Source organism: Pteropus alecto, unplaced genomic scaffold (genome assembly GCF_000325575.1).
Source record: "Pteropus alecto unplaced genomic scaffold, ASM32557v1 scaffold101, whole genome shotgun sequence".
Classification (NCBI taxonomy): domain Eukaryota; kingdom Metazoa; phylum Chordata; class Mammalia; order Chiroptera; family Pteropodidae; genus Pteropus; species Pteropus alecto.
The window spans coordinates 9,352,752-9,377,484 of record NW_006432945.1 but is presented as its reverse complement, the minus strand read 5'-3'; the positions used below and the strand labels follow the sequence as shown (position 1 = coordinate 9,377,484).

The 24,733-nt window shown below is 49.9% G+C and overlaps 1 protein-coding gene across 1 annotated transcript in view; it reads left to right on the top strand.

The window, feature by feature from the left end:
• The window catches only part of CACNA1E (calcium voltage-gated channel subunit alpha1 E), a 272,496-nt gene that overhangs the window by 10,287 nt on the left and 237,476 nt on the right, over positions 1-24,733 (top strand). The window contains 2 exon segments of the mRNA XM_015586256.2: positions 15,797-15,902; positions 16,744-16,883. Coding sequence (XP_015441742.1) covers positions 15,797-15,902; positions 16,744-16,883 — 246 coding nt within the window.

The following is a 24,733-nucleotide window of genomic DNA, read 5'->3' as shown; positions in this document are numbered from 1 at the left end:
ATGAAGCCTTCCTTGATTTCTCTCAGCAGAGTAATACCAGCTCCCATATGGCACCTAGTTTATTTATTGCAACATTTACCATGTAGCTTTATTATTGGTTTAAAATCTCTGCAAGGAAGGTGGTGTCATCTATTAGTTTTTTAATAACCAGAACATAGAACAGTGATTCTTAACATCGGCATTTAACACATTTATTAAAATTCAAATAATTTTTTTTTAGTGTTTTTTTTTTTTTTTTGAAGAAAGGACATTCTATTTCTGACTTGACTAAGGTTGTAGTCAGCTAAAAATCCTGGATCTTTTAATGTGAATGGATAACAGTTTTCCCTCACTCTGTTCTCATTCAATTTAATTTTCAAATTTAAATTCAGGATTCTTTATTTCAAGTACATTTTATCTCCTTGCTTTCGGTCCAATAGCCCCTCCTGTAGAAATCATTTTCGAGTAGGAACAAGGAACTAACATTCACTGAGTATCTACCAGACTTTAGACTCTACATTTAAACAAAACAATCCAATGAGATAATCGTTATCTACATTTTAAATATGGGGAAACTGAGGCTAAAGCAGACTAAGTCACTCGCCCAAGGCCACCACTAGTGAACTTGAACAATGGTGGTCTGACTCCAAAGTTTAAATGATATCCATTATATGTTGTCTGGAGACTCTGCTGTTTAATGAGTGAGCGCTCTCCACTCTGAGCTCTGTGTCATCAGCAGACTGGATAATCATACGTGTTATGTTTTCATTCAAGTAACTGATAAAAGCGTGGTTGGAATTGGGATCGGGGGGCCCCCCCTTCTGCTCATCATCAGTGGCCATTGACTGTCCAGCTCTTCTCCAAACTGTGTTTTGGCCAACTGACATTACTCTGTTTTGTCTGTAAGAATACTGCACGCGATATCCTTGTCACATGCTTTGCTGAAATCAATACACACTTTTATGACGATTTCATGTCTGTTTTCAGCTAGCATGTAGCATCTTGCTTTCTCCCAAGTTCACTCTAGGTATCATTTTCAGAGACTCATTGAGACAATATTTTATTTCTTTACTAGACAATACAAGTGTTGAACCTTGAATCTCAAGCGTTTTAGGAATATTAGACGTCATCTGGATCAGTTGATAATAGCGTTGCCTTAGAGTTCAGGATTTACTGTCCCTGCTTGGGAACATTAGAGCATCATGGTCAAACATGTGGCTTTGGGATTCAGATTTTGGTACCATCTCCACCAGTTCCTAGCGGTGTGCCTTGGGGGAGCTTCTTAACCCCGCTGTGCCTCAGTTTCCTCAAACATTAAGTAGAAATAGCAATTTTACCTATAGTGTGTATCTTACAGGATTTTTGTGAAGATCAGATGAGATGACACATGTGAAATGTTAGAACAATGTTTGTCACATAGGAAGCTGTGAGTAAATCTTAGTTGTTAATATCTGGTTAGTTCTGGAAGGATCAGCATTAAACTGTTGCTAAGTTTTCTCCTTCTAACAATACCAACTACTTTCGCCTGACTCTTGTCCGATTTCAAAGCTGAGCGCTGCCAGATGATGTTTACATGGCCTCACGTTGGTCTTATAACCTCTCTGAGTCTCAGTCTTCAGGTGTGACCTTGACAGAGGTCACTTTTCCTTCTTTGCCTACCTCAGAAGACTGTGAGGTACTGACAGCTGGTGTGTGCTCAAGCCCTTTGTAAATATGCTAGATATTAATACTAGTGTTAATGTTGACAGAAATCATAAATATCTAATGTTTATTGAGTATGTACTGACTGCCACATTACTGTGCCAAGTGTGTCCCATAGATTACTGCATTTATTCCTCATGACAGTCCTACAGAGACATGCTTTCTCGTTTTCTGCATCTCACAGTGGAGAGGTTAACTCACTTGCCCATTTACACAGCGAGTGGGAGCTGGAGGCCGGGGTCGGAGTCCCTGCTCTCACCCCTGCAGCTAGGTGGTCTTTCCACAAGTCTTTATGTTTCTTCTTAAAGTTACTGGGTTTACATTTTACATTTTTTTAACGTAAGTTTTAAAACATCTATATCAGAATCTGTCTTTGTATGTTTCTATTGCAGATTTTACACCAATATTGTCCCTAAGGACACATAACCCAGAAAAAAGCTTCAAGTGCAATAATGAGGCAGAATTGTCCCAGTAAGCTTTTGATAAAAACAGATCAGATATTCAAAACCATCATCTTGAAACAAACTCACTCTATTTTGTAGCCAGAAGTTTCAGATGGCCTGGTTGGTGGCGTATGGAAGGACCCCGCCTGGGGTCCCAGCTTGGCCTCCAAGTGGTTTTCTCCTCAGGGGTTTCCAGCCTCCTGTGCATTCAGGGTTTGGGACATTTAGGGTCTCCAGCTTTGTTCTGTCGGAGAAGGGGGTCAGGATTAGATCCCATGAACTGTGAAGAAAGATTCCTAAAGGATTGGAGGGATGTGCTGGAGGCGGGGACTCTCCACGGCTTGACACCCTTGGACATGTACCTAACGAGCTTGGTGAAGGTCATCTGACCAAGACACTAGAGGACGTTTTACCTGAGGACACTGGGTACTGGTGTGGATGTGAATGGAGAACTCGGATGTGCCACTTGGTTGCTGGAAACCAGGGAGAAGACTCAAAAGAAATGAAGCCGTGGGCTTAGGGAATATTGAAGGAACTACCTTCCTCTTCTGCCTGCTAACTTTGGATTGTATTTGCATGAGAATTCGTATTTATGAAGTAAGTGAGCCATATGGGTGCTCAGGGGTGCCTGTGTTCTCCTGGTCTGTGGATATGAGGAGCAGTTGAGGGGTGTGGGCTTGGCTGGAGGTGGGGGAGACGGCAGTATGAGGATGGGGCAGTTCTGGGGAATATGAGTTTATGTGAATTCAGAAGATCTGGGCATTTTGGCAGAATAATGCTCTCCTTATAGATAGTTATGTATGTATTTTTGAGATCACCATCTGCCCCTCTTCCCCCAAGTTCTGTGGATGAGGATGTCACATCTTCTCTCGGTGACTTCTTTCCCTGGTGATGATTAGCAAGTAACAGGCAGATGCCCACCTTGACTGTCAGGCTCAGGAAGACTGAGCACATTTCTTTCATAGACATCAGTAAACAGGCTCCAAAGAGCAAACCAAAGGAACAGATTCTGGGAAGTGAGGACTGTCCAACAGTTTTCCACATTTCCACTGTGAAAGGGGGCCGGGCTCAGACAATGCTGAGCAGCAATAAGGTCGATCATCTCACTTTTTCTTTTACCTTCATTTATTCCTCTCATACGATTTTGCCAACATTCTATAGGGAGCATGGTCCAGACCTGGAGAGCCATCTATTCCTCAGGCTGAATCTCTGGAGTGGACAGAAGATTTAATGAATGCCTGTTGTGCGACGGACACTCTACAGTGTAATTTAGAGGCAAATATCATTTCCCCCAGCCCTTGGCACAAGGTCTCAGGTGCTGGTGGTCTGATCGACTCCGGTGGCTATTCTTTCCTCGTTGAACCACACGGCCTCGGGTCAGACTAGACGACTCGCAGGCCCTCTTCCCTAACAGAGCATCTCTTCAGGATGACACTGCGAACTGCCTGCCTGTATCTATAGCATCCTTTGGGGTTGAGACTTTGGGGTTGAGGAGTAAAGGACCGATAGATGGGAGAAGCGCAGGGATCTCTCACCCATCATCATGGTCATCGTGAGATGGGTCTGAGACGTCTCGCTGTGTGCCCTTGGAACACGAGCTTGAGTTGCAGTTGGGGCGCTTTGCTATTTGGTTTTTCCGTCACCAAAAGCTCTGCTGTCACACTTCATCACTCTGCAAAGGACCTTTGATGTGGAAATGCCAATTCCCCTTCTCCTTTTCTTAAAATTTATTACTGCTTTATCAATATTATTTGCACGCAGAGTCCATTTTCTTTTTCCATTCTTCAAAGCAGTCTAGACACGGTCCTCTCTTTTCCAGGCCACCCACAGCATGGGTGGTAGTGTGGAGGAGGCGACTTTAATGACTCTTTCTTGAACTTTCACTGTGCTGGATGCTTCTGCCTTTGCAGCTTGTTAAGGAAATGGGGGTTGGGGAGACAGAAGGCTGCAGAAAAAGCGTTAGTATCCCAATAGAGATTGTAGAAAAGGCTCGCAATAGATTTGTGGAAAAGCAGCCTCATGTTCACCCCAAGGCCACCATTATGAGGGTTCTAACCTTTCATTAAGTACCTCTTAGAGACATTTCTAGCCAATCCAGCTTGTCATGGACCTCCTATTATCGAAAATTTAGAAATATTCCCATTGACTTTAGATACTTTAAAGATAGTCTTAGATGTGCCAGGATTTCCATTTTGAATGTTATGGTTGAATGTCTTCATTAGTTGACCCCAAGGCCACCATTATGAGGGTTCTAACCTTTCATTAAGTACCTCTTAGAGACATTTCTAGCCAATCCAGCTTGTCATGGACCTCCTATTATCGAAAATTTAGAAATATTCCCATTGACTTTAGATACTTTAAAGATAGTCTTAGATGTGCCAGGATTTCCATTTTGAATGTTATGGTTGAATGTCTTCATTAGTCCGTTCACCAAAAAAAAAAAAAAAATGGCTTCTCTAAATTGAAGTAGTAGGTGCATCTTCTTCCTCCCTGACTTCCCTTCCCATCATATTACCTTTTAGCACCACAGAGCAATAGAATATTAGAGTTATAGGACCTAAGAGAAACTCTAATCAGACCCTGATTTACCTGTAAGAAAGCTGAGAGCCAGACAGGTTAAGTGACTGGCCACAGGTCTCTCAGTAAGTGACAGAGCAGGGACTAGAACCCAGGGCTCCTGACTCAAAGTCCAGGACTCCTTTGATTGCGTACTCTTTCCTTTTTTTTTCCTCAGTACCCTTTCTCTGCTTGGTCATCCTCCTACTAGCTCCTCATCCTCCTCTGGGGCTTCCTCGTCCTTTTATTAGTTAACAAGTCTGTGATGTTGGTGTTTCTCTTGGGTTGGGTATAGGAGGCTGGATATAGGGATTGTGATTAATAAGAGAGGACTTAATTGAGAAAAAGTAGGAATGGAGAAGAGGAGGACAATTCAAGAGAAGCCAACCAGCGCAGATCCAGTGAGAGTGCGAAACCGATTCAGAATGATAGTATTCTCCTTTTCGAAAAATGTTGCTGGAAGGAAGCCTCGTGAGTGGCTGGAGGACTGTACGAAATGGTAGTACTGCACTCAACAGGCACTGAGCTTGCATGCAGCATAAAACCAAGGTCATGGCTTCGCAGATGGGAGAATGGATGCTCAGGCAAGTACCCATCTCAGAATGTTTTCTGGACTCTTCAAGTGGCCCTGAGAAAGGTAAACCTTCCAGACCCTACCTTGAGAGAGATGCTCTTGAGAGCAATTGATTAGTCCTGGGATGGAAGAAGTAAACTCAAATAAAAAAGACTCCATTCTTTTTGAACCCTCAGTTCAAGCCATGAAGCCAGGAAGTTTTCTTTGGTGGCTCTGATAATGGGTAAGCTTTTCAGGGCGTGAGGCTGAGAATCCAGAGAGGTTTCTAGTCTTGGCTTTGGAAAAGTTCCGGTTTCAGTATCGACATCTGTAAAACAAATGTGTCGGAAGAGTTAACGGGATGCTAAGACACCTTTCCATTCTGCCCGTGTGTCTTCGGCATTCTCGTTTCCCTGGTTGTTGTGTCGCCTGAGTTGAGGACACCATTAGCTTTCACTGCCTCCGGCATCTTCAGAAGTGTTCTTTTCCCTGGCTGCACATTAAAATCACCCTGAGTCCTAGAAATGCCGATGCCCGGATAGTTGCGGAGACGAGTTAAATCAGAGCTCTTGGAGATGGGATGCCTGCTTCCTTAGTTTTTAAAGGCTTCCCAGGTGATCCTGCTGTGCAGCCACGGCTGAGATCCACGGATCTTCTGGACTGAGAGGTGAGCCTTTTACCTGGTTGGATTCTTTGGGTTGTGCTTTGATCTCGGGTCCTTGCCGATCCATCTCGGTTTTCTCGCAGGCGATGGTGAAATAACTGGAGCCCCCTGGGTATCCTGGAATTCAGCCTGAGAGAATGGGGTGATTAATTGTTATGTTTCACTGCACTGACAAACCATTCACCTGTGGCTGCTTCTGGCACACACCCAGCTGCACAGGTACCAGCCTTCTGTAATAAGGGTGATGCTCAGACTGCACAAATGCAGGTCCAGCTAAGGGGTCAGCTTGAGGCTGAGGGACAGAGTGAGTCATGCGGACCCAGGAGGCCCTTGAGCAAATGATTAACGACTCACTGACTTTGCATCTTACTCATTTGCTAACTAACCCTCGTGCATATGAGGGTCGATCCAACTCAACTACTAGCAGATACAGGAATTTCTTCCTCAGTATCCTTAATGGTTTCGCAGAGATGGGGAACTTACAGTAAGTGGTGAGCTGGAACTGGCTGGTCCCAGCTCTTGGGCGTCCATTACACGTATCTTTTCCTAACTCCATGTACATTGATGTCAAGTTCACAGCTTGAAGTTGGCCATGGAGAAAGTATTTACACTCCGAAAATTGGCAAATGCTAACCATCAGGGCTTTTCTTCCTTTCGGAGAGGCTCGTTGTTAAGTATTCATTAGTACAACACTTAGCTTACTAAACACCAGATGCAGTCCATCCACTTGTGGAGCAAGTGAGCTGCCTCTCTGTGCTGCCCCGGTCTGCCTTTGGGCGGATCTTCCGCCCTTCGGTCTCAGTCTTACCCTCCAGAATAACTTAGACAACGTCCAAGCCCCTGATCACAAGCTTCCCCTTCCGATATTTGAAAATAGCTATGAGGCCTCTCGTAAGTCTTCCCTTCCCCAGCTGAGTATCCTTCATGCCGTCCACGATTCCTCAAGCGGCTTGGAGGCTCAGTAGGTATCTTTGAACACTGGGGTACAGTTGCAAGATTTTCAAAGGAAAACAAAAAATTTCTCCCAGAGATGATCTGTGGACTCTTTCACAAAAGGCTTTTCATTTTCTTTTTGCATTCAGATACCGTCTGACGCCCCATGAAGTGAGTGCCGATAGGAAGTAGGGCATGGTCTTGGGTGTGGTTGCTGATTGCAGCCCACATTCTTTTTTCCCTAAAATGCACATTGCTGCCAAAATTCTTGATGGGCTCGAATCCATCAGAATGCCATCAAAATAGAGAGCCTGGTTTCTGAAACAGGTAATTTTCTCACCGCCGTTCTGTTTTCTTCCAGAGGCTTTTAATATTCCCCCTTTCTTTCTTCTCTGTTCTGTACCGTTCAATCATTTGTCTCCTGATCCCCAAGGCTGTGTGTTGAATGACAGCGTTTTGAGTCCAGGATTCAGTCAGACACGTAAAGAGGGAATTAAGACTTATCTAGCTGACTGTAACCGAGGCAAAAGGCAGAGGCAGAGGCAGAGGCCAGCGCTGTCTTCATGCCTCCGAGCGGCCGTGCCTGGCCTTTTGGAGTTGGGGCTTGGATGAATCTGGAGCTGACCTTAGTCTTGGTTAACCAAAGTAGCAATAATGTCAACTTCTTGTTAGTCCTTTTGTATAGAGAGAGCAGGGACATCGGAGTGAGATGGGAATTCTTCGGTCTGAAAGCAATGCCAGTTCGAATGCAGCTTGAAGATGACATCGAAAGAGTAATGAATGCTCGGGGTCTTTTGTTTTGAGTAACTGAGTCCATTGACCTCCCTACGGAGGCAGTGGACAGTGTGGCAGACAGCAGGTCTTTGGGGTCTCTGCTTTTTTGCTTGCTTTCTTTGTCTTTCATTCTTTAGGACTTCAGTCTTTAGAAGTAGGCATCATGGCATTACCATCCTCTTGATAACCAGCGAAAGAGAGAGAGAGAGAGAGAGAGAGAGAGGGAGAGAGAGAGGTGTGTGCGTGTGTGTGCGCGTGCACGCGTGTGCGTGCGCACAGGACTGCCTGTCAGATGGTGAATTTGAACAGAGGCAGCTGTTGCCATGGCGATGGCAGGTTGCATCCCACCACCATGGAAACCAAAGTTAAAAAACTGATGTTAAAGCTGGAAGTCACATGATTCATTTTTGTTTTGTTTTGTTTTGTTTTAAAAAAAGAAAGGGGTTTGGTTGTTTTTTCAGTCTGATCTTTTTATTTTAAAGACGAGGTTGGGTGGTGAGAAAAATTGCAACACAGAAAGCAATGAGATAATGAAATAGGCCAATGTGAAGTAAGCAGAGCTTCCGCCTCCTTTCTCGACTCGTTAACGGTGCATGTCTCCTGTCATGGGGTGGGACAGGAGGGGACATTTCCAGATGTGCAGTCAGAGGGGCGCACTGATGCCTGTCACATGGGGAAGCCCGGGCGTTTCACCCTCCTGCCGTTTAATGACCCCGCCGTGTGTGGTCCACTCTTTGTGGACCAGCCCAGGACAGAGACTGGAAACCTAAAATTACAGGTTGAGAACAGATGTGTAAATGGAGTGAAGGGTGCGACTTGCCCCAAGTATGGGGGTTGTCTACACAGGGACAAGTTTAGAGGATTAACGCTGTTTCCAGGAAACTGAAAAATTCGTCTGTAGCCCCTTGGAACCTCCAGGAATACAGTTCCCCGTTGATTCCCTCTTGTGGATGAGTCTCCTTTGAGCTTCGCCTTCCTGCCTGGTCAGCCCAGGCTGCGTACCGGGGCTCCAGAGGGAGCCCATCCAGGAGCATGTGGGCCTCTGGACCAAGGCTCCTAGGACCTCTGTTTACCTCTTCCCTGGGCCTCACCTGGGGGGGGGGGGGGCGGGAGGGGGGGAAGGAGCCAGCTTGCTGACAGATGGTCTTGAACCTCTTTCTCGTTACCTCCTACTCCCACTCCCTACCAGGATGTGGAGAAAAGGTATAATAGCCTTTCAGGAAGGAGCGCTGGCCCCAGGCCTGTTTTAACAAGGCTGGTTTTGATTTTTTCAGTCTTTGAAGGGTTGAAGACTTGCACTCATGGCCTGTGTGGACAAGCCAGGACACAGACATTCCTGTGAGAAGACTGGCCTCTAAGGAGGTGGAGAGCAGACACGCTCTGTGGAGGTGCTGGTGGTGGCTCTCTACCTGTGTCTGGGTTTTAGGTGCAGGGTCCTGTCTCTTCAATATTGTTGGTCTTTCCAGGACAAATGTGTCATTTTCACAGCCCATGCAAGGGGGATATGATCTCACCAGTATGATCTCACTGCGTTTCCATCAGGGTCTGTAGGAGCTGGAGCCGGACTTCTGTGATGGTTCGACCCCCTGTTCTTAGCCCTGGCCTTGAGTGTGATTAATGTCCCTTCTAATCACTAGGAGAAATTGCATCAGAGTCATCAGCTTCATAAATCCTCCTCTGGGGACTGGTGTTTGGATGTGCTTTCCATATTCCCAGGAGGTACTGGGCCAAATGTCTTTGCTCTCTTCCCGGAGACCCATTACCATAATTTTCTTTGAAACCCTTTATTGCGATGGGTCCTCTTCAGTGTCAGCCCATGGCTGCAGCCAGCCGGCCCACTCCCGGAGAGGCCATGACCACTCACAGATGCTCTCCCCACAGCAGGTGCTGAGAGCTTGATTTAGGAGGATAATGGAAATGACTGTGCGTTTGTGTAGCACCTTACGGGTTTCAAAGGGCTTTCTTGGCTGTGTGTCATTTTGCGCTTTGATCCTTTGGTATTTCTTGGTTCTGCGGGAATGGATGGCGGCAGGTTCCCCTGACCTGAGTGCTCTAGGCCGGGTGCTTCTTTGCTGTGAGAACCTCGGCTCTGGTTTTCCATCGCCAGGCGGCATTTTCTCCATCGCATCTCAGGTATCGAGGAAATCCTGAGTCTTCTTGTATAAGAAAAGAGGCATGAAAGCCTTGGATACTTGTATTTCACTGTTGTTCATATTTAAAACGTCTCTTTCGGTGTATTGCTTGAGGGAGTCACACTCTAGGTGGGACCCTTTGTCTATGACAGTCCTTGAGTCGCCGTCCCACTTGTTAGAATGATATTTACGTGCAGGTGAAGGAGAGGTGGCAAGCCCTGCACAAAAACACCCAGGCCATCTTCTGAGACTCTTCTGTCTCTTAGAATTAGACATCCACACGCAGGAGACTGGTATGGAAGGGTGGGAAAGGAGACAGGCCTTCCTGTAAGAGAGTGTTCTGGGCCTGAGTGAAGAGTGGACGTGGGTACGGGAGGCCGAAGCATGCTTCCCCTGAGACTGTGGGCTATCCTAGACTCCCCAGGAGTTTACAGGAAGTGTCTGAGTGGCCACAGGCTTCTCCCCACAAAAGCACGTTCTCCATTAGGCCTGGAGTCGGAGACAGAGCACAGCGTTCTGTCTGTCTGCCTGTCTCTGGTGGCCCCTCAGCACCTCTGAGCACATTCAGTCTCCCTGCTGTTCTGATGTCACAAGCTCTGAGACCAGGCAGCTGAGAGCAGAGGGAGTCTAAGGGGGTCTCGAGATGCATGTTTTCCCTGGATCACCCCAGGTTTGCTGCCTGCGGCCTAAGTCCTTCCCAGTCCTGTGCCCGAGGGGTGGTGACAGGGGCGGTTCTGCTGGTTCGGGCAGAGGCAGGGATCAGCTCCCAGGCCAGGCCCTGCGCTCGGCTGACAAGCAGAGCCAGCACCACCACTGGAGGCTGCCAGGCCGTCCTCTCCCTTTCCCCAGCTTCCTGTGCTTCAGGAAGGAAATGAACAAATGGCAGGTATGCAGGCCGAGTAGCGCTGCTCAAATTAGCTGTGTTGCTAAGGAAACAAGTCAACCGTTGGAAGGAAGGAGCTGTGGTTAAAGGAGATAAATCAATAAATGAACCTATTTTTATCATTTCCCTAATGATGGTCTTGAAACTGCTAGACAGGAAAGGGAAAGTTGAGGCGACAGGGGTCCTCGTTAGTGGGCCCAGGGGGAGAGAGGAGCGAAGGGGAGTGTGGGGCGGTTGCCAGGAAAGTTTGTGAGATGAGGCCCCTATTGAGCAGACAGAGACAGACGAGGAAGAGGAGGTGCTTTTGCAAGTTTCAAAGTACTTTCGTGGCCATTTTCCTTATTCGGTTAGGTCCTTTGTTCTCCTGTATGTGATCCCCTCAGAAATCTTGTGCTTTGTTTTTGTGTTGGTTTGTTTTTTTCCGGAATAAATATAGCCCTAATTGATTTTATAATTATAAATTAATACATGCTCATTATAACACTCAGGCAATGCATAAAGGATTAAAGAAGGAAGTGAAAATAACCCTACTACCCTGAAAAACTCATTATCTCTCTAGCAAGACAGAACTTTTGCCTTTGCTCCTTAAAAAAACTTTTTTCACATTAAAGGGATATTCTTTGCACGCTGGTTTCTTTTTTATGAATAGCTAATGTGTATATACAGGATATAGTACAAAAAGTTCAAATGGGGAGGCAGCGTGGAGAAAGTACAGGATATCTTTTGTGAGGATACCTCTGGTTCTGGTCACTTTGTGCTACTCACTTATCGATTGATTGAGCAATTGATTGACTAATAGTCATTGGGTGCCCACTGTGTGCTGGACCCCAGGGGTGCAGAGGTGAAGAAGGCAGGCAAAGCCCCTGCCCTCAGCCTCCCACGCCTCAGGGCTCTGTTATCTGTTTGTTTGAGATCTCAGAGGGTAAACAGTCCGGACACCAGGGAGAGATATCGTTCTCTAAAATGTGTTTAGCGTCAGGCACAGAATGTAATAGGAATCGCTGAATTCCTGGGCAGAGGGTGTCAGCGCCCTGGACAGACTTCCATCTGTCCTGTCCCATGAAAGGTGGTATTCTTTGAGGCCTCAGGGACTTGGAGCTTCCTTTAATAGTTCCGAGTCACACCTTTGTCTAGCCTGTAAGGTGCATTTGCTTGACCTGGGGGCCGCCATTGCAGTCCAGGCTCCTCTCCTGGGGCATGGAGCCGCACCTTCGCTCATGCCCGCATTTCATACCGAGTACTGTGTGCCAGGAGCTCCGCTAGGCACGGCCAACGGAGAGGTGAGCAAAACTCTGTCCCTGCTTTCAAGGTCTAGTTTTTTTGGGGAAAATAAGTATGAGGAGAAATGACAAAATTGCACAATACAGAGACTATGGGACACAGGGAGAAACCGTCACAGACGCGGCGACATTTCAGCTCGATCTTGACATATGACCAGGAAGGAGGCGAAAGGCTGTTGTAGGAGGGAGCAAAAGCACCAAGTGCCCACTCTGTGCTTTTTTAAAAAAGACAAGTGGGCAAGAGGGTGGAGAATAGGGCCGGCAGGGAGGGCGGCTGGGGCCCAGGCACGACCGGCTGTCCTTCCTGAGCTCCTGTCCTAAGATTTCTCATTTGCCACCCTTTCTCTGATCCAGTCCACGAATCCGTGCAATTCCGAGTTTCACCTTTTCTTCTGCATCTAAACCTCGCCTCTTAATTGCCCCAGACATGAATTCATCCTGAGTTACAGATGATCTATGAGGCCTAAGGGGACATCCCTTTCAAGGGTGTGTGCATTTGAACAGTTTTCAGAATTTTAAGCCAAAAAATTGCTGCTCTGAATGGGTCTTTAGACATCAGACCATAGACAGAGGATTTGGGTGGGGGAGGAGGTGGGAAGGGGGTCTTCTCAGAATTTGTGAATTACCAAAGCCTCACTTTGAGATTCTAGCCTCCGGAGCCTTAGGTAGCGCCATTCATTGAGACTGCAGGAATTCTCAGCCTGGCCAGTCACAGGAAGTCTGGCTTGTCAGCACCCTGCCCTGAGCACCCTGCAGTGGTGACGGCCACACCTTCTTGAGGCTCACCCCTGTTACCTGCCAAGCTTCATGTATCTGCATTTGGACTTCTGGGCTATGTGAGCTAAAGATCCTGGCAGGAAGCTATGCACTTCGATGATCTGACTAGGAAAGTACATGCACGTAAGTGGGAGCAGGGGGTTGGGGCCACACAGGGGCTGTAGCAGTCCGAGCAGGGATCACTGGATAGAAGGGCCTGAGAGGCAGACAGCCACCAGGACCGCTATAAAGAATAGGTATGGCTTAATGAGCAGTTTATCAGTACTCAGATGATGAAAGGAGACCCCAGTTTATTCGTTTTTTTATGTTCCTCTTTCCTCCATCATAGTTCTACTATCAGGCACAGCAACTGGGAGCTCATTTACTTTTAAGGCTGCGGTTATCACTTCAAAATTTTGAGGGGAAGAAGCCTGAACCCCCAAAGCAGTCACTGACCCCAGTCAGACTAATAGGAGCTTGCGCTATCTGCAGCTTGAATGAGAACATGCACGTCCCCAGTCCTGCTTCCCAGGTCACGTGCTATGCTCCTTGGTCCTGCCAAGTAGCTTTCTGAGTTTGCATGGGGCATGGCCAGCCATGGCGAGTGACCACCTGAGCCCCACAATTTGTCACGCTTTTATTAGGGACAGGGACAGGGCACCAATCGTTTCACTGCCATCAGAGCCACCAGCCCTCCTACCGCTCCTCACCGGGACTGGCAGTGCCAGGGCTTCTCAAATATGTTCCCGTGAACACCATTCCCAAGAGAGACGCTCTGACCACAGGGTCGTGTGGCGAAACGAGCTGGGAACGCTGAGCCCCATCCCCGACCCCGTTTGCAGGAGGCGGTGCCCTCCGTGGGCAACCGCATCACAGGCTCCGAGAAGTCTCACTGCGAGGAAATCTGCTTCACTTTTCTGCACCCCGGCTTTCCCTCATTTCCTGGATCCCCAGGTCCTGGAGCACTGTGTTCCGTGACCTGCGTTTGAGGAATACTGCCCTGGAATGCCTTCGGCTCTGGTGTCATTTGTCAGTGGCCTGCAAGCTTCTCAGCTCCCTTGCCGCACCCATCTCCTAGGCGTGAGCTCAGGGAAGGGCATGGGTTCCTGGCTGCCACTTCCATCATGTTCTCATCTGCATCATCATGGATCTGGGGACCTGAGGGTGCCTGAACCAGGCCCAGGGCGATCTAGCTTATTCACGGGGCTTAAGGGACACTGGGTTCACGTGTAGTCCCTGGTCAGTTTGCACTTGCTCTGAACCCCAGGTTAGAGCCTGCGGGGGGAGGGGAGAATGAATCCCCTTTTGATCAGTGGGCACTGGTGGCCTGGGTGGTAGGTGGGAGGGGCTTGTGCTGAGAAATGGGCGTGCAGGCTGGGTGGGCCGTCTTTGGTGTGCTGGCGTGTTTAGCTCTCGGGCCCAGCTTGGTACCCAGGGAGACTGCAGGAGGAGTCGCTAGGCATGCTGGGGAACTTCCCAGGTGGTGGGGCCGCACTCAAAGGGGAGGGTTTACGGGAGCAGAGTGGGGTGAGGAGGTAGGGGGCTGGTTCTGAGGTCCTCTGAGCTCCACCCAGTTTGCGCCTCTGATGGCCGAGCTCCAAAGGGCAGCAGAGGCCAGCACAGCTGTCCCTAGGGTACGGGTCCTGTGCGAGTGTTGGGGGTGCGTGGGAAGGAAGGATGGCCGGCTGCTGGAGGATGGGCTGTGACTCAGGGATGCACGGGATGGGGGAGGAGATGGCACTGGCGAACGGGAATGGGCGCGCTCGAGGCTCAGCTGCTGCCAGGCCTCTCGGCCCTGTGGCCTCCCATTCTAGCACCGGGGCCGAGCAGCCGGTCGGCAGCTCATACCTCCCTGCACATACCCGCTCTGCCTGCAGCTGCCCTGTGCCCTGCCCCTCTTCAGAGATGCCCCAGATGCTCATTTGCCATTGGCATTCCCTGGCACAAATGTCACGGCGGGGACAGGGTGGCATCAGGAGCATGTTAGGTTTGGCCCTGCTTCTGGATTCCCTAGGGAGAGCTCTAGGTCCTCCATCCTACACAGCCAGCCCGGACGTGTGGGCAGTCAAGGAGAATGGTCCCCTGTCTTCCCTCCACTTTGCCAGATCTGCTGCTCCACTCTCCCGCCTAGATTCTAGACTCTACCAGAGCACCGGTTGCTGGACAAGGCCAGTGGCAACAGCTGGCTTGTGTTTGTCACAACCGTAGTTAGAGGATAAAATCCAGCACGCAGGATGACTCGACTCCGGAGCTGGCGATTCCCGTCTCTCTCGGCTGACAGTCCCCACACCTGCTTTCCCTGGGCTTGTGGCACAACATTCCCGCAAGAGTCAGGACGCTGGCCCTAGAATCGTAGTCCTGTTTTTAAAAAAAGGACAGGGAGCCCCCTCACCTGTGTTCAGAAAAACGCAGCAGAAAAAAAAAAAGCCTGAATGCGTGATTTATTCATTCGTAGTTCAGTTCTTAGAGGCCCCGGCTTTGCTGTCCCGGATTCAGGCGCACGGTGTGTCTGTTTCCCATGGATGTAGATGCTTAGGAGAAGACGAGGTGGGACGCAGCAAGCTTCTCCTAGCCCCATTAAGTGTTTTCTGAATTGGATGTTTAAATAGAAATGCGCTCCTGTGGAGAAAATTGTTCCTTTTCTGAAGTCCTTCTCAGGTGAGCAGAGGTACTAGGGCAGGGGACTCCAGCCGTGATTCCCAGAGACAGCAACAGCCGGCCACAGCTGGATCCTTGCTGCAGTGTCGTGTGTTGTACGGGCCCGTGGTTTGAAGGCTGGGAAGAACAGGGGCCTGCGGTGCCCGTGTCTCCTCTTTCCACTTCCCTTTTCAGCCCTAGTCAATTCCCAGCTATGCCAGTGAGTTCACTCCGTGTCCGGAATGTCTAACTACATTATTTACTGGCTCCACCTTTCCTTTGCTGGGAGAAGATGCTTTGGGTTTGGAGCCCAGTCAGAAGTGGATATGGTCTCCCAGGCCGAGGACTATCCACTGCCCTGCCTGCCTGCTCGCTGGGATCAGTCACGCAGACCATGCAGACGCAGTGCGGGCTGATAAAGTTTGTATGTTGATGTGCACAGCCATCTGGGAGGCTGTGTCCCTCTCTCTTTGGGGAGTCTGTTCCTTAACTCCTCCTTTCCCACGCCATTTGAGTACATGATCCTGGCCACCATCATTGCCAACTGCATCGTCTTGGCCCTGGAGCAGCATCTTCCCGAGGATGACAAGACCCCAATGTCTCGCAGACTGGTACGTACCGCCCTCCTTCTTGTCTTTCTCTCCTCTGTCCTTCTCTTCCCTGACTCCTTTCTCCTTTGCTCCTCTACCCTGTCCCCTGCCCTCCTTCCCTGCCTTCCAGTTTGTTCTTTGCTGAGGGACAGGTTGGTGACAAACCCCATCAGGATTCATAAGGATGAGAAGACTGACCTTTTCTCTCCTGCTCCCAGGAGGTTCCGAGGGCATAGCAAACACCGCGTGACAGCCAGGCAGGAAGAAAGGGCAGGCACGGGTCCAGCCTCTTCCCTCCCTTCCGAAGGGACCCTTGAAGTGAGGGGAGAGAGGGAGGTGACAGAGAGAGGAGAGAGGGTGCGCGAAGCCTGCGCACGTTTGCGGTCAGCGACTTCTCAGGCGTAGCCTGCGTGTTCTCCGTAGAGAAATGATTCACATGTCTGACGTGTTTCCCCTAAAAAGAGCAAACAAATGGTTTAAAGTTCAGATGTGTGGGTAAGCAGTTCCGGCCTGGTTGCCTAAGGATGAGACCTCTGAGGCATTCGATGTGCACGAAGGCCAGCATGGAAAGGCCACCTCCTTCGGGGCAAAGCCAGCACCGTGGGTCAACTCCATGGGAAGCAGTCTGGTCCTGGGTGTGACCCTGCACCCATCCATCTCTGCAGCCGGTCCCCTGGGCTTTCCTTGCTCTGTCCCTCCATGAGTCCTCCAGTCCCCTCTCTCCCCACCTGTACATGGGCAGATGTCCTGGTGTCTGGTAGGAGAGGAAAGGTCAGAGTGGACTGGGTGGCCGGGCGTGCCTCTGCCTGCGTCTGACTGGCACGGCCCTCCCCTCACCAGCACCTCTGCTCTGCACCTGCAGGAGAAGACGGAACCGTATTTCATTGGGATCTTTTGCTTTGAAGCCGGGATCAAAATCGTGGCCCTGGGGTTCATCTTCCATAAGGGCTCCTACCTTCGCAATGGCTGGAATGTCATGGACTTCATCGTGGTCCTCAGTGGGTGAGTCTTCTCGCCAACTCCTGTCTTCTTGGTGTGTGTGTGTTTGGCGGGGGTGGGGGGTGGTTGGGGCTGTGGTGTCATAAAGTGGCTGATGCAAGGAACCCCGGGGTGGGAAGACACAGTCTGTGCAGTGGGCACAGAGGGAAAGTTCAAGGCTTGGATTTCTCAAGGGGCGGGATCACAGGTGACCCACCTGCGGGGGAGCGCAGTCTGCGGAGATGCGTGTGGCGTCCCACGGAGGCTGTGGCTCCCAGGTGTGGCAGCTGCTGCTCCCGGTTTCCCGTTCAGCGCTTGGCTAGTACTGAATGCACGTGTCCCGGCTGGTCCTGGCCAGAGGGGCGTCATTGAAAGATGAGCCAAAAGATGCCATCGGGTGCAGTCGTCTTTGAGTTTGGAGAAGACCCCAACCATATTTTCTATACTGATAACTGAGGCTTGTGCTCTGGCAACAGAACGTTTTACGATTTGCAGATTTATGACCGTGAGGAGGCATAAAATTGAATCCCATTAAAATGCTGATAAATCATTCCTTTGGAAATTAATATAGTAATACCACATTGCAGCTGACCCGGTGTCATAGGCAGCATATAGGATGGCAGTTCATTAATTTCAATATCTGACAGATCATCTTTTCGGTTGGAAAGGAATATCACATGCCCATATTGGGGCGGATCCAGGCCTTGGGACTGCTGGTGATGGGCATGACTCGTAGGGCTTCTGTGGCTTCTCGTTGGTCTCTGCGTCAGATGGCTCTTGGAGCCTGCAGGAGAGGGGAGAGTCTGCACTCTGGGGGGTGCCCATGTCCCGTATGGGTGTGGCAGCAAGGAGTGGGGCATGGACAGTCCCTTTCCGGCTGTCCATCAGACCGTAGTTCACACCTGTGAGGGGAGGCTGAGCGAGGAGTGGGAAAGCGAGGAGGGGAGAAATCTGAGCCACAGTTACGACTGATGAAAAGAAGAGGGAAGCAAAGTGGAAATTTCTTCCAAGGAATACTCAGGGGAGCGTGGGTAGGTAAAGCCTGAGAAGCGTGAGGCCTTGGGAATGTTCGCGTTTTTCATTGTCTCAAGATATAGACATAACACTCATCTTTTTAACCTTCATATCAATTGTGAAAAGTGAAAAAGTTGAAGATGTAATGGGCTGGAATGTACAAATGGGAGCTCAGAGCAGCCAACCCCTCAATACAGGGAACGGACAAATAGGCAGAGATGATAATTTATGTTTAAAAACACCTGTTGCCTTACGAAAGGATATTCTGAAAGTTATTGTTCTAAAAGAAAATTGAAATAGGAATGTACAAAGATACGGTTCGTACATAGCATTTCAGAAGTACACGGTCATAAGAATGCAGCACACCTGGACAATGTTTTATTATTTATTTTTATTTTCCAGGTTTATATATTTAAGGTGTGCCATTTGATGTTTAGATATATGTATACATTATGAAATGATTACCACAATCAAGCCAATTAATACCCATCACCTCACCTAGTGACCTGTGTGTGTGTAGGGGGGGAGTGTGGTGAGAGCACTTGATATCAACTCTCATAGCAAATTTCAAGTATAAAATACGTTATCATTAACTCTAGTCACCGTGCTGTGCACTAGGTCTGCAGACTGTTCACCTACAGCTGAAAGTTTGTGGCCTTCGATCCGTATCTCCCCTTTCCACCCTTCAGTCCTTGGTAACCAGCATTCTTTTCTCTATTACTGTAAGTTTGTCTCTCTCTTTTTTTTTCTTTTTTTAAGACTGCAGGTATAAGTGAGATCGTGCAGTGTTTGTCTTTCTGTGTCTGGTTTATTTCCCTTAGCGTAATGTCCTCCAGGTTCATCCATGTTGTCACGAAGGGCAGGGTTTCCTTCCTTTTTTAAGGCTGAATAATATTCTATTGTGCATGTGCTGTATGTGTATGTTTACACACGTGCGCGTGCGCACACACACCCACACCCCGTTTCTTTATCCACTCATCTGTCCACAGACACTTAGGTTGTGTCAATATCTTGGTTACCGTGAGTAATGCTGAAATGAAGATGGGAGTGCAGATAAATCTTTTCCGGCTAGTGATTTCATTTCCTTCGGATGTGGACCCAGAAGCGGAATTGCTAGATCGTAAGGCAGCTGTAGTTCTCATTTTCTGGGGAACCTCCATACTGTTCTGCATAGTGGCTGCACCAGCGTACCTTCCCACCCACAGCGCATGCGGGTTCCCTGTTCTCCACATCCTCACCAGCACTACCTTTCGACTTTTCGGGAATAGCTGGGTGTTGTTTTAAATGTCCTTAAAATAAATAAATAATCTACGCTGTATAGTAACAGACCTAAACGACAATCTGAGTCACTTAGAAATATTGTGATTCTGCCTAGAAGATAAAGCCCCATGACGCGTATGTGTCATATGTTCAGGTTGCGCGAATTCTTAGCCCCCTGAGTCCTATATGGGTCAGACGCCGTGCGAAGTTTCCCGTCTTGTCTATTTATTTATTTTTTAAACTATTATATATTCATTAAAGAAAAATATGGAAAATCCAGAAAAGTCGAAAGAAGAAAAAACAGGTCACTGAGGAAGAAAAATTTCTGGTTATATTTTGGTATTTCCTTCTCGCCCTTTGGAGTTAAGCTGGCTTTGTTTTCAGTGCTTGTGATTTTGCTGCCTTTTCTCAGCACAGTCTGAGCGGATCATATATGACTCCAGAGTTTGGTTGAAACCTGTAATGACTGATCGGCAGTTTGTTACGTCAATAGGCACAGCTCACTTCTCTATTCTGGCGATTATTCGACACAGACTACTTTCTGGTTATGGCTGTTATAAGGAATGGTTGACGATGCTCCAATGTACATCTTTTGGATGTCACGTTTTCAGAGGTGTCGTGACAGGTCGACAGGGCTTCTAAAGGAGAATCTACCGCTCTGGTGCAGGGTCTGGGAACTAGCATGCGGGAGGGAAGGGGGAGGGATGAGACCATTGGACAGGACGCAAGACGACAAACCGGTCAGCACTGCCTTCACGCAGGGGGTGCCACGCGGTTAAAGGAGGAGGTTCGCGAGGGGCAGCAGGGCCCGCTGTTAGCCTGGCCGCGAAGGCCCTCTGTGCCCTCACCTGCGTGTGCAGGGGCGCGGGCGCTGAGCCCTCGGTCGCGTCACTTGACCTCTCCCCACGTAGCCCTTGCCTGGGACTGTGCTCCACGGGGAGAGCTTGACACTCTCGAGACCCGCACGAGGGCTGTGGCTCTGTCCCGCAGGAATGGGCGGTCAGAGTCAGCCTGCCTTCTCGGAGGCGCGCTCCTCGTGCTGGAACATCCCCGCGGGGAGCCCGTGTCGTGTAATAACGGCACGGTGTAGTTTCATCAACAGCATTTCTCTTTCTTTCCTCATGGTGCATAAAATCACGGGACATCGTCCAACTGTTGTAGTCTTGGGTGCAGGGGAACATGTGATAGCAGCGTGGGGAGGGACACAGCAGACTTCGGAGACAAGTCGCCTGGTGCTCAGAGAGATGAGGTGCTCGGCCGATAGCACCTGCTTCTTGACAGCAGATCCAGGAGGTGGAACTATGCCCTTGGGCCCAGGGCGGTCGCTTTCGCTCCTGGCCCGTGCGGCCCCCTCCCCATGCTTCCCGACACCCGCTCCCACAGCAGTCCCTCCTGGCAACTCTTACTTGGCACCTCAGCTCCGGGTGTCACCTCGCATTTTCCTCCTGTGCACAAGAGCAGTGACGGGTGCTGGAGGACGGCACAGCGCCTCGGGCTGAGACCGCACAGCTTCTGAGCTCTCCGTGTGTGACAGGAGGGGAGGGAGGGGGCGCCGAGGTGTCAGACAGCTGGCTCGGGGAAAGACTTCTGTCCCTGGCCTCTGCTAAGAGATGTGTAGTGGGGGCACCCGGGCCACTGCGTTCAGCCTGCACCTCTGACCTTCTGACCCTTAGTCTTCTTAGGTCTGTAAGTCAAGGGAGCTCATGGTTCGGAAGTTAATATATGTACATTATTTATCTCATCCTCATAATCTGCACAATGGGATCTCGCTGTTCTCATTTTATAGATGAAGAAACCGAGGTTCAGAGAGGGTGTGTGACCTACTAGGAGGTTCTAGGTCCAGGACTTGAGTCCACATCTTCCGGCTCCAAGTTCTTTCAACACCCGTTTCCCCACACTGTCAGTCACCTCACAACTTTGTGGGCTCCCCAGTTCCATCCCCTCGGAGCGCGGGAGATTGACTCAGGGAGGGGCATAATCAGGCAGATGTTCCCAGCCCAAAGCTGAGCCTTCATGTGTGACTTGAAAACACCAGAGCCCCATGTGTCCATCCTAAGACTTCTCTCCGTGGGCTCGGAATAAAACTTTCTGCTCTGTGGTTGAGAAAGTATGGAAATTAACGCTCACGGGTTAATGAAGACTGAATCAGAAGTTCCAGCTGATTTCTTCACTAAATGGCTTGTTCATTCGTCCATCTCTCCATTCATTTAGTCAACAAAACTCATAATATCGAACAATCGAGCAACTGCTGGGGCTGAGATACACCAAAGGTAATGAATGTATTCTCATTTCTTCTAAAAGACAGTGGCGTTTGCCCTTCTTGGACAAGCTGTTAGCTTACAGTAACTTGGGCTCTCTCGTATTGGTAGCATTTCAGGAGATGCTATTTCTAAATATTTGTCAGGCCACCTGGAAAATTCAAAACAATTTTAAGTCCTTATTCTGTATTAGTCTTAATAATAAGTCATCACACTTAGACTATATGGGCAAACAGTAGAGGAGGGTGAGGCTCAGAGGGACTCCTGAGCTGTGGTAAAATCAGGAAGGCGAGGGCGGGGACCGCGTCTCTGACCCCCGTTCATCTCTGTAACTCCAGTGCCTGGATTCAGATACTTAATAACAGCTAATTGAGTTGATTACGTGCTTCATCTCAGGTTCTCTTATCACCTATGGGATACCAAATAGGGTGCTGAGGGAAGCCTGGGGCTGGGCTGAGGGGTTGTCAGTTCCTAGCTGTTCCTTCGCCTTGGTCTGGCCGAGCCAGGCAGTATCTCTGCCCCTCTGATGTGGTTGTAAGTCGGCCCTGCTTGCTCACGTTCCGATCAGTCTGTTAGGGCAATGAAAGCTGGGAGCTCGGCGTCAAGGCTGTTAAGAGATATTGGGCCTCCAGTCATTTGGGTCTATTTGTTAGGTTCCCAGTGTTACCTCTTGGGCATTGCTTCCTGGGTGATGGGGTGGGGGCAGGGACAGGGCTGAATATTGAAGACCCAGACTCCTAGAGGGGGCCGTGGGTGGTGGGGAGGGATAAGGAGAAAGCAGCTGTATTACATCACTTGGCATTTGTCATATAATGAAAGCTGCCATTTATTGAACCATGTGCCAAAGACTACATTTTATAGCCATATATATAAATACGTATGTGTGTGTGTGTGTATGTATGTTTTTTCTAATCCTAAAACTCATGCTGCAAGGTAGGAATTATTAGGCCTGATTATCACCCACGCCCGTTTGACAGATGAGGAAGCTGAGACACCGACGATTTCAGTAACTTGCCCAAACTCCAAAGGTCGGCGTGGCAAAGCCGGGATTTGAAGCCAGGCCCACTTGCCTTCAGTTCTGGGCCACATCGCCTGCTCTCGCTCCGCGTACCAGCGCTGGCTTAGCGATGCTCCCGCCGGCTCCTGCGCCGCCGGAGAAATTTATCCTTCTCTCCTCATTTCCCTCGTGTGCCTCTAGCTTCGGGCCACACGCGAGCCATGTGCTGCCCCTTCCTCACGGGAATCTTTACTCTCAGTCGTGTGTTAGCGTGTTGGCGGTATGACGAGCTGCGCTTGAATGTTGGTGATATTGTCCGTTTAGCCACCAAAAAGCAAAATCAGCTCAGGACACGCCCCGCCGTCAGCTTTGCCCGCTTTGCCCACTTTGCCCGCTTTGCCGTTTTGACCGCGAGTTCACACGTGCAGCTCTGGCGAGTGGGCAGGTGTGTCTGAGCCTGGGGCTCGCCCTCCTTCCTCTACCAAGGCCATCTCTCCAGGACCCAGGCGACACCTGTCCCTACTCCACTGTCTTCCTTCAGGAGACATCGTTGGGTGCCCACAACATGCCGGGCACTGTGCTGGGTGTAGGTGGCGTGGGCTGAGTGCCGCCCACTAGGAGGCCACGGGAGAAAGGCATCCACCGTGCTCGATGGGGCTGGGGAAACTTGCTGAAGGAAGTAACGCTGAGATGGGCCGCGAGAGTGGGCAGGTGGGATTTAGCCTGACAGCGAAGGAGAAGAACTTTCCTGGGAGACTGGGTGCCACGTACAAATCCTCGAAGGTGAGATCAGGTGAGCAGGACGCTCCTGGGGACGTGGCGAGTGGAATACTGGGTGACGAACCCGGAGAGGTCAGCAGGGGCCAGTCCGGGTCACGCCAGGGAGCTCGTTCTGTAGCCTGAGTGCAGCAGGGCACCTTGCAGGCTCTGAGTGTGTGTGTGTGTGTGGGGGGGTCCCCTCGGGGTCCTGTGCAGTCTTCGTTATCCTGGAGTCAGCTCCGAGGGAAGGGCATGGAAAGGAGATGGAGCCATCAGCATAGTCTTGGCTGTAGTTGGGGAGGGTGTGCCTAACCCAGCAGGTAGAGGGGGACGAAGGGGAAAAGGGACAGGGACAGGGAAGGGAAAAGCCTGAGGAGCTGCTGCAGGACTGCTGGGGGCCGACATCGCTGGGCTCCAGCTTCCTGCCAGTGGCACACGACGAGCGGGTCAGCCCGAAGCCCGTGGCCCGTGGGTAGGAGGGTGCTATCTGGAGCTAAATATACATCAGTAGGTATTTTTAGAGGCTTTGTGTAAGAAGGCCACCCTAATACACGAGTTTCCTGAGCAGCTAAAGCTCGAGGAAAGCATGCTTTTCCTCTGGGACCACTGTCTCCACAGTGCTGAGGATGTTGGGAGGTGTCAGCAGTGAGTCCGGGGCCCCCAGCCCAGTTCGAATCTCTGTGGCAATCTCTGATAGCACATGGTATTTACACAGCATCTCTGTGCAGTGAGCCTGGCGAGCTTTCACAGTTCTGTCTTTTACTCGTCTTCTCTGCTCTGAGCTGGAGAAGTGGAGGGAGGAGGCACGAGAGCTCGTCAGATGGAGATGGAGGAGCTGAGCCTGCGCAGGGCGATGCCGGGGGCCTGGAGCTACTCAGGGGAGCCGAGTCAGTGGGACACAGGTCCCCTGTGCCTTAATGCGGGTGTTGGGGTGCGCGGCCCCTCCAGTTCTTTCTCTCCGCAGAGCTGGCGGCTGCTTGTGTGACAAGCCTCCTCCTTCTCAGCGGCTCCTTGTTCGTCTCCAGCTCCACACAGGGGAACATGCTGCTCCTTGCAGCATCTCCGTCCATCGGAACATTTCTCTTTTAAGCGCATTCCCCTCCAGACGGGTGAATGATGGGAAAGACAGAGTTAGAATATGGGATTTCAGTTCAGGGGGAGAGAGAGGGGCCAATGGCAAAACGTGGAGCTTCAAGGTCTCTCATTAGCTCTGTGCTAGTGGCAAACCCTGTTGCTTCAGGGAGAGTCCGCACGAGAGACCCACTTGGTAGTTGACAGACAGGTGAGCTGGGATAACTTCTGGATGTAGGTGATATTTCCTCATATATGTACTCTGTCTTTTTCCAAGATTCATCGATTCTTTTGTCAGTTATTTACCGTGTCCTAGGTGTAAGACACTGGTGTTGGGTTGGTGTCTTTCCTGAAAGACTGCTGCTTGTCACCTCCACTGAGTGACAGGAGCTCAAACTGGGGAGAACTGAGCGGGGGCTGAATTGACATCAGCGTCAGCAAAGGGGACGGAAGCCAGAGGGAGTGGAGGAAGTTCAGAATTCCCAGGTAGTTTGGGTTGGGACTATTTTTCTGGC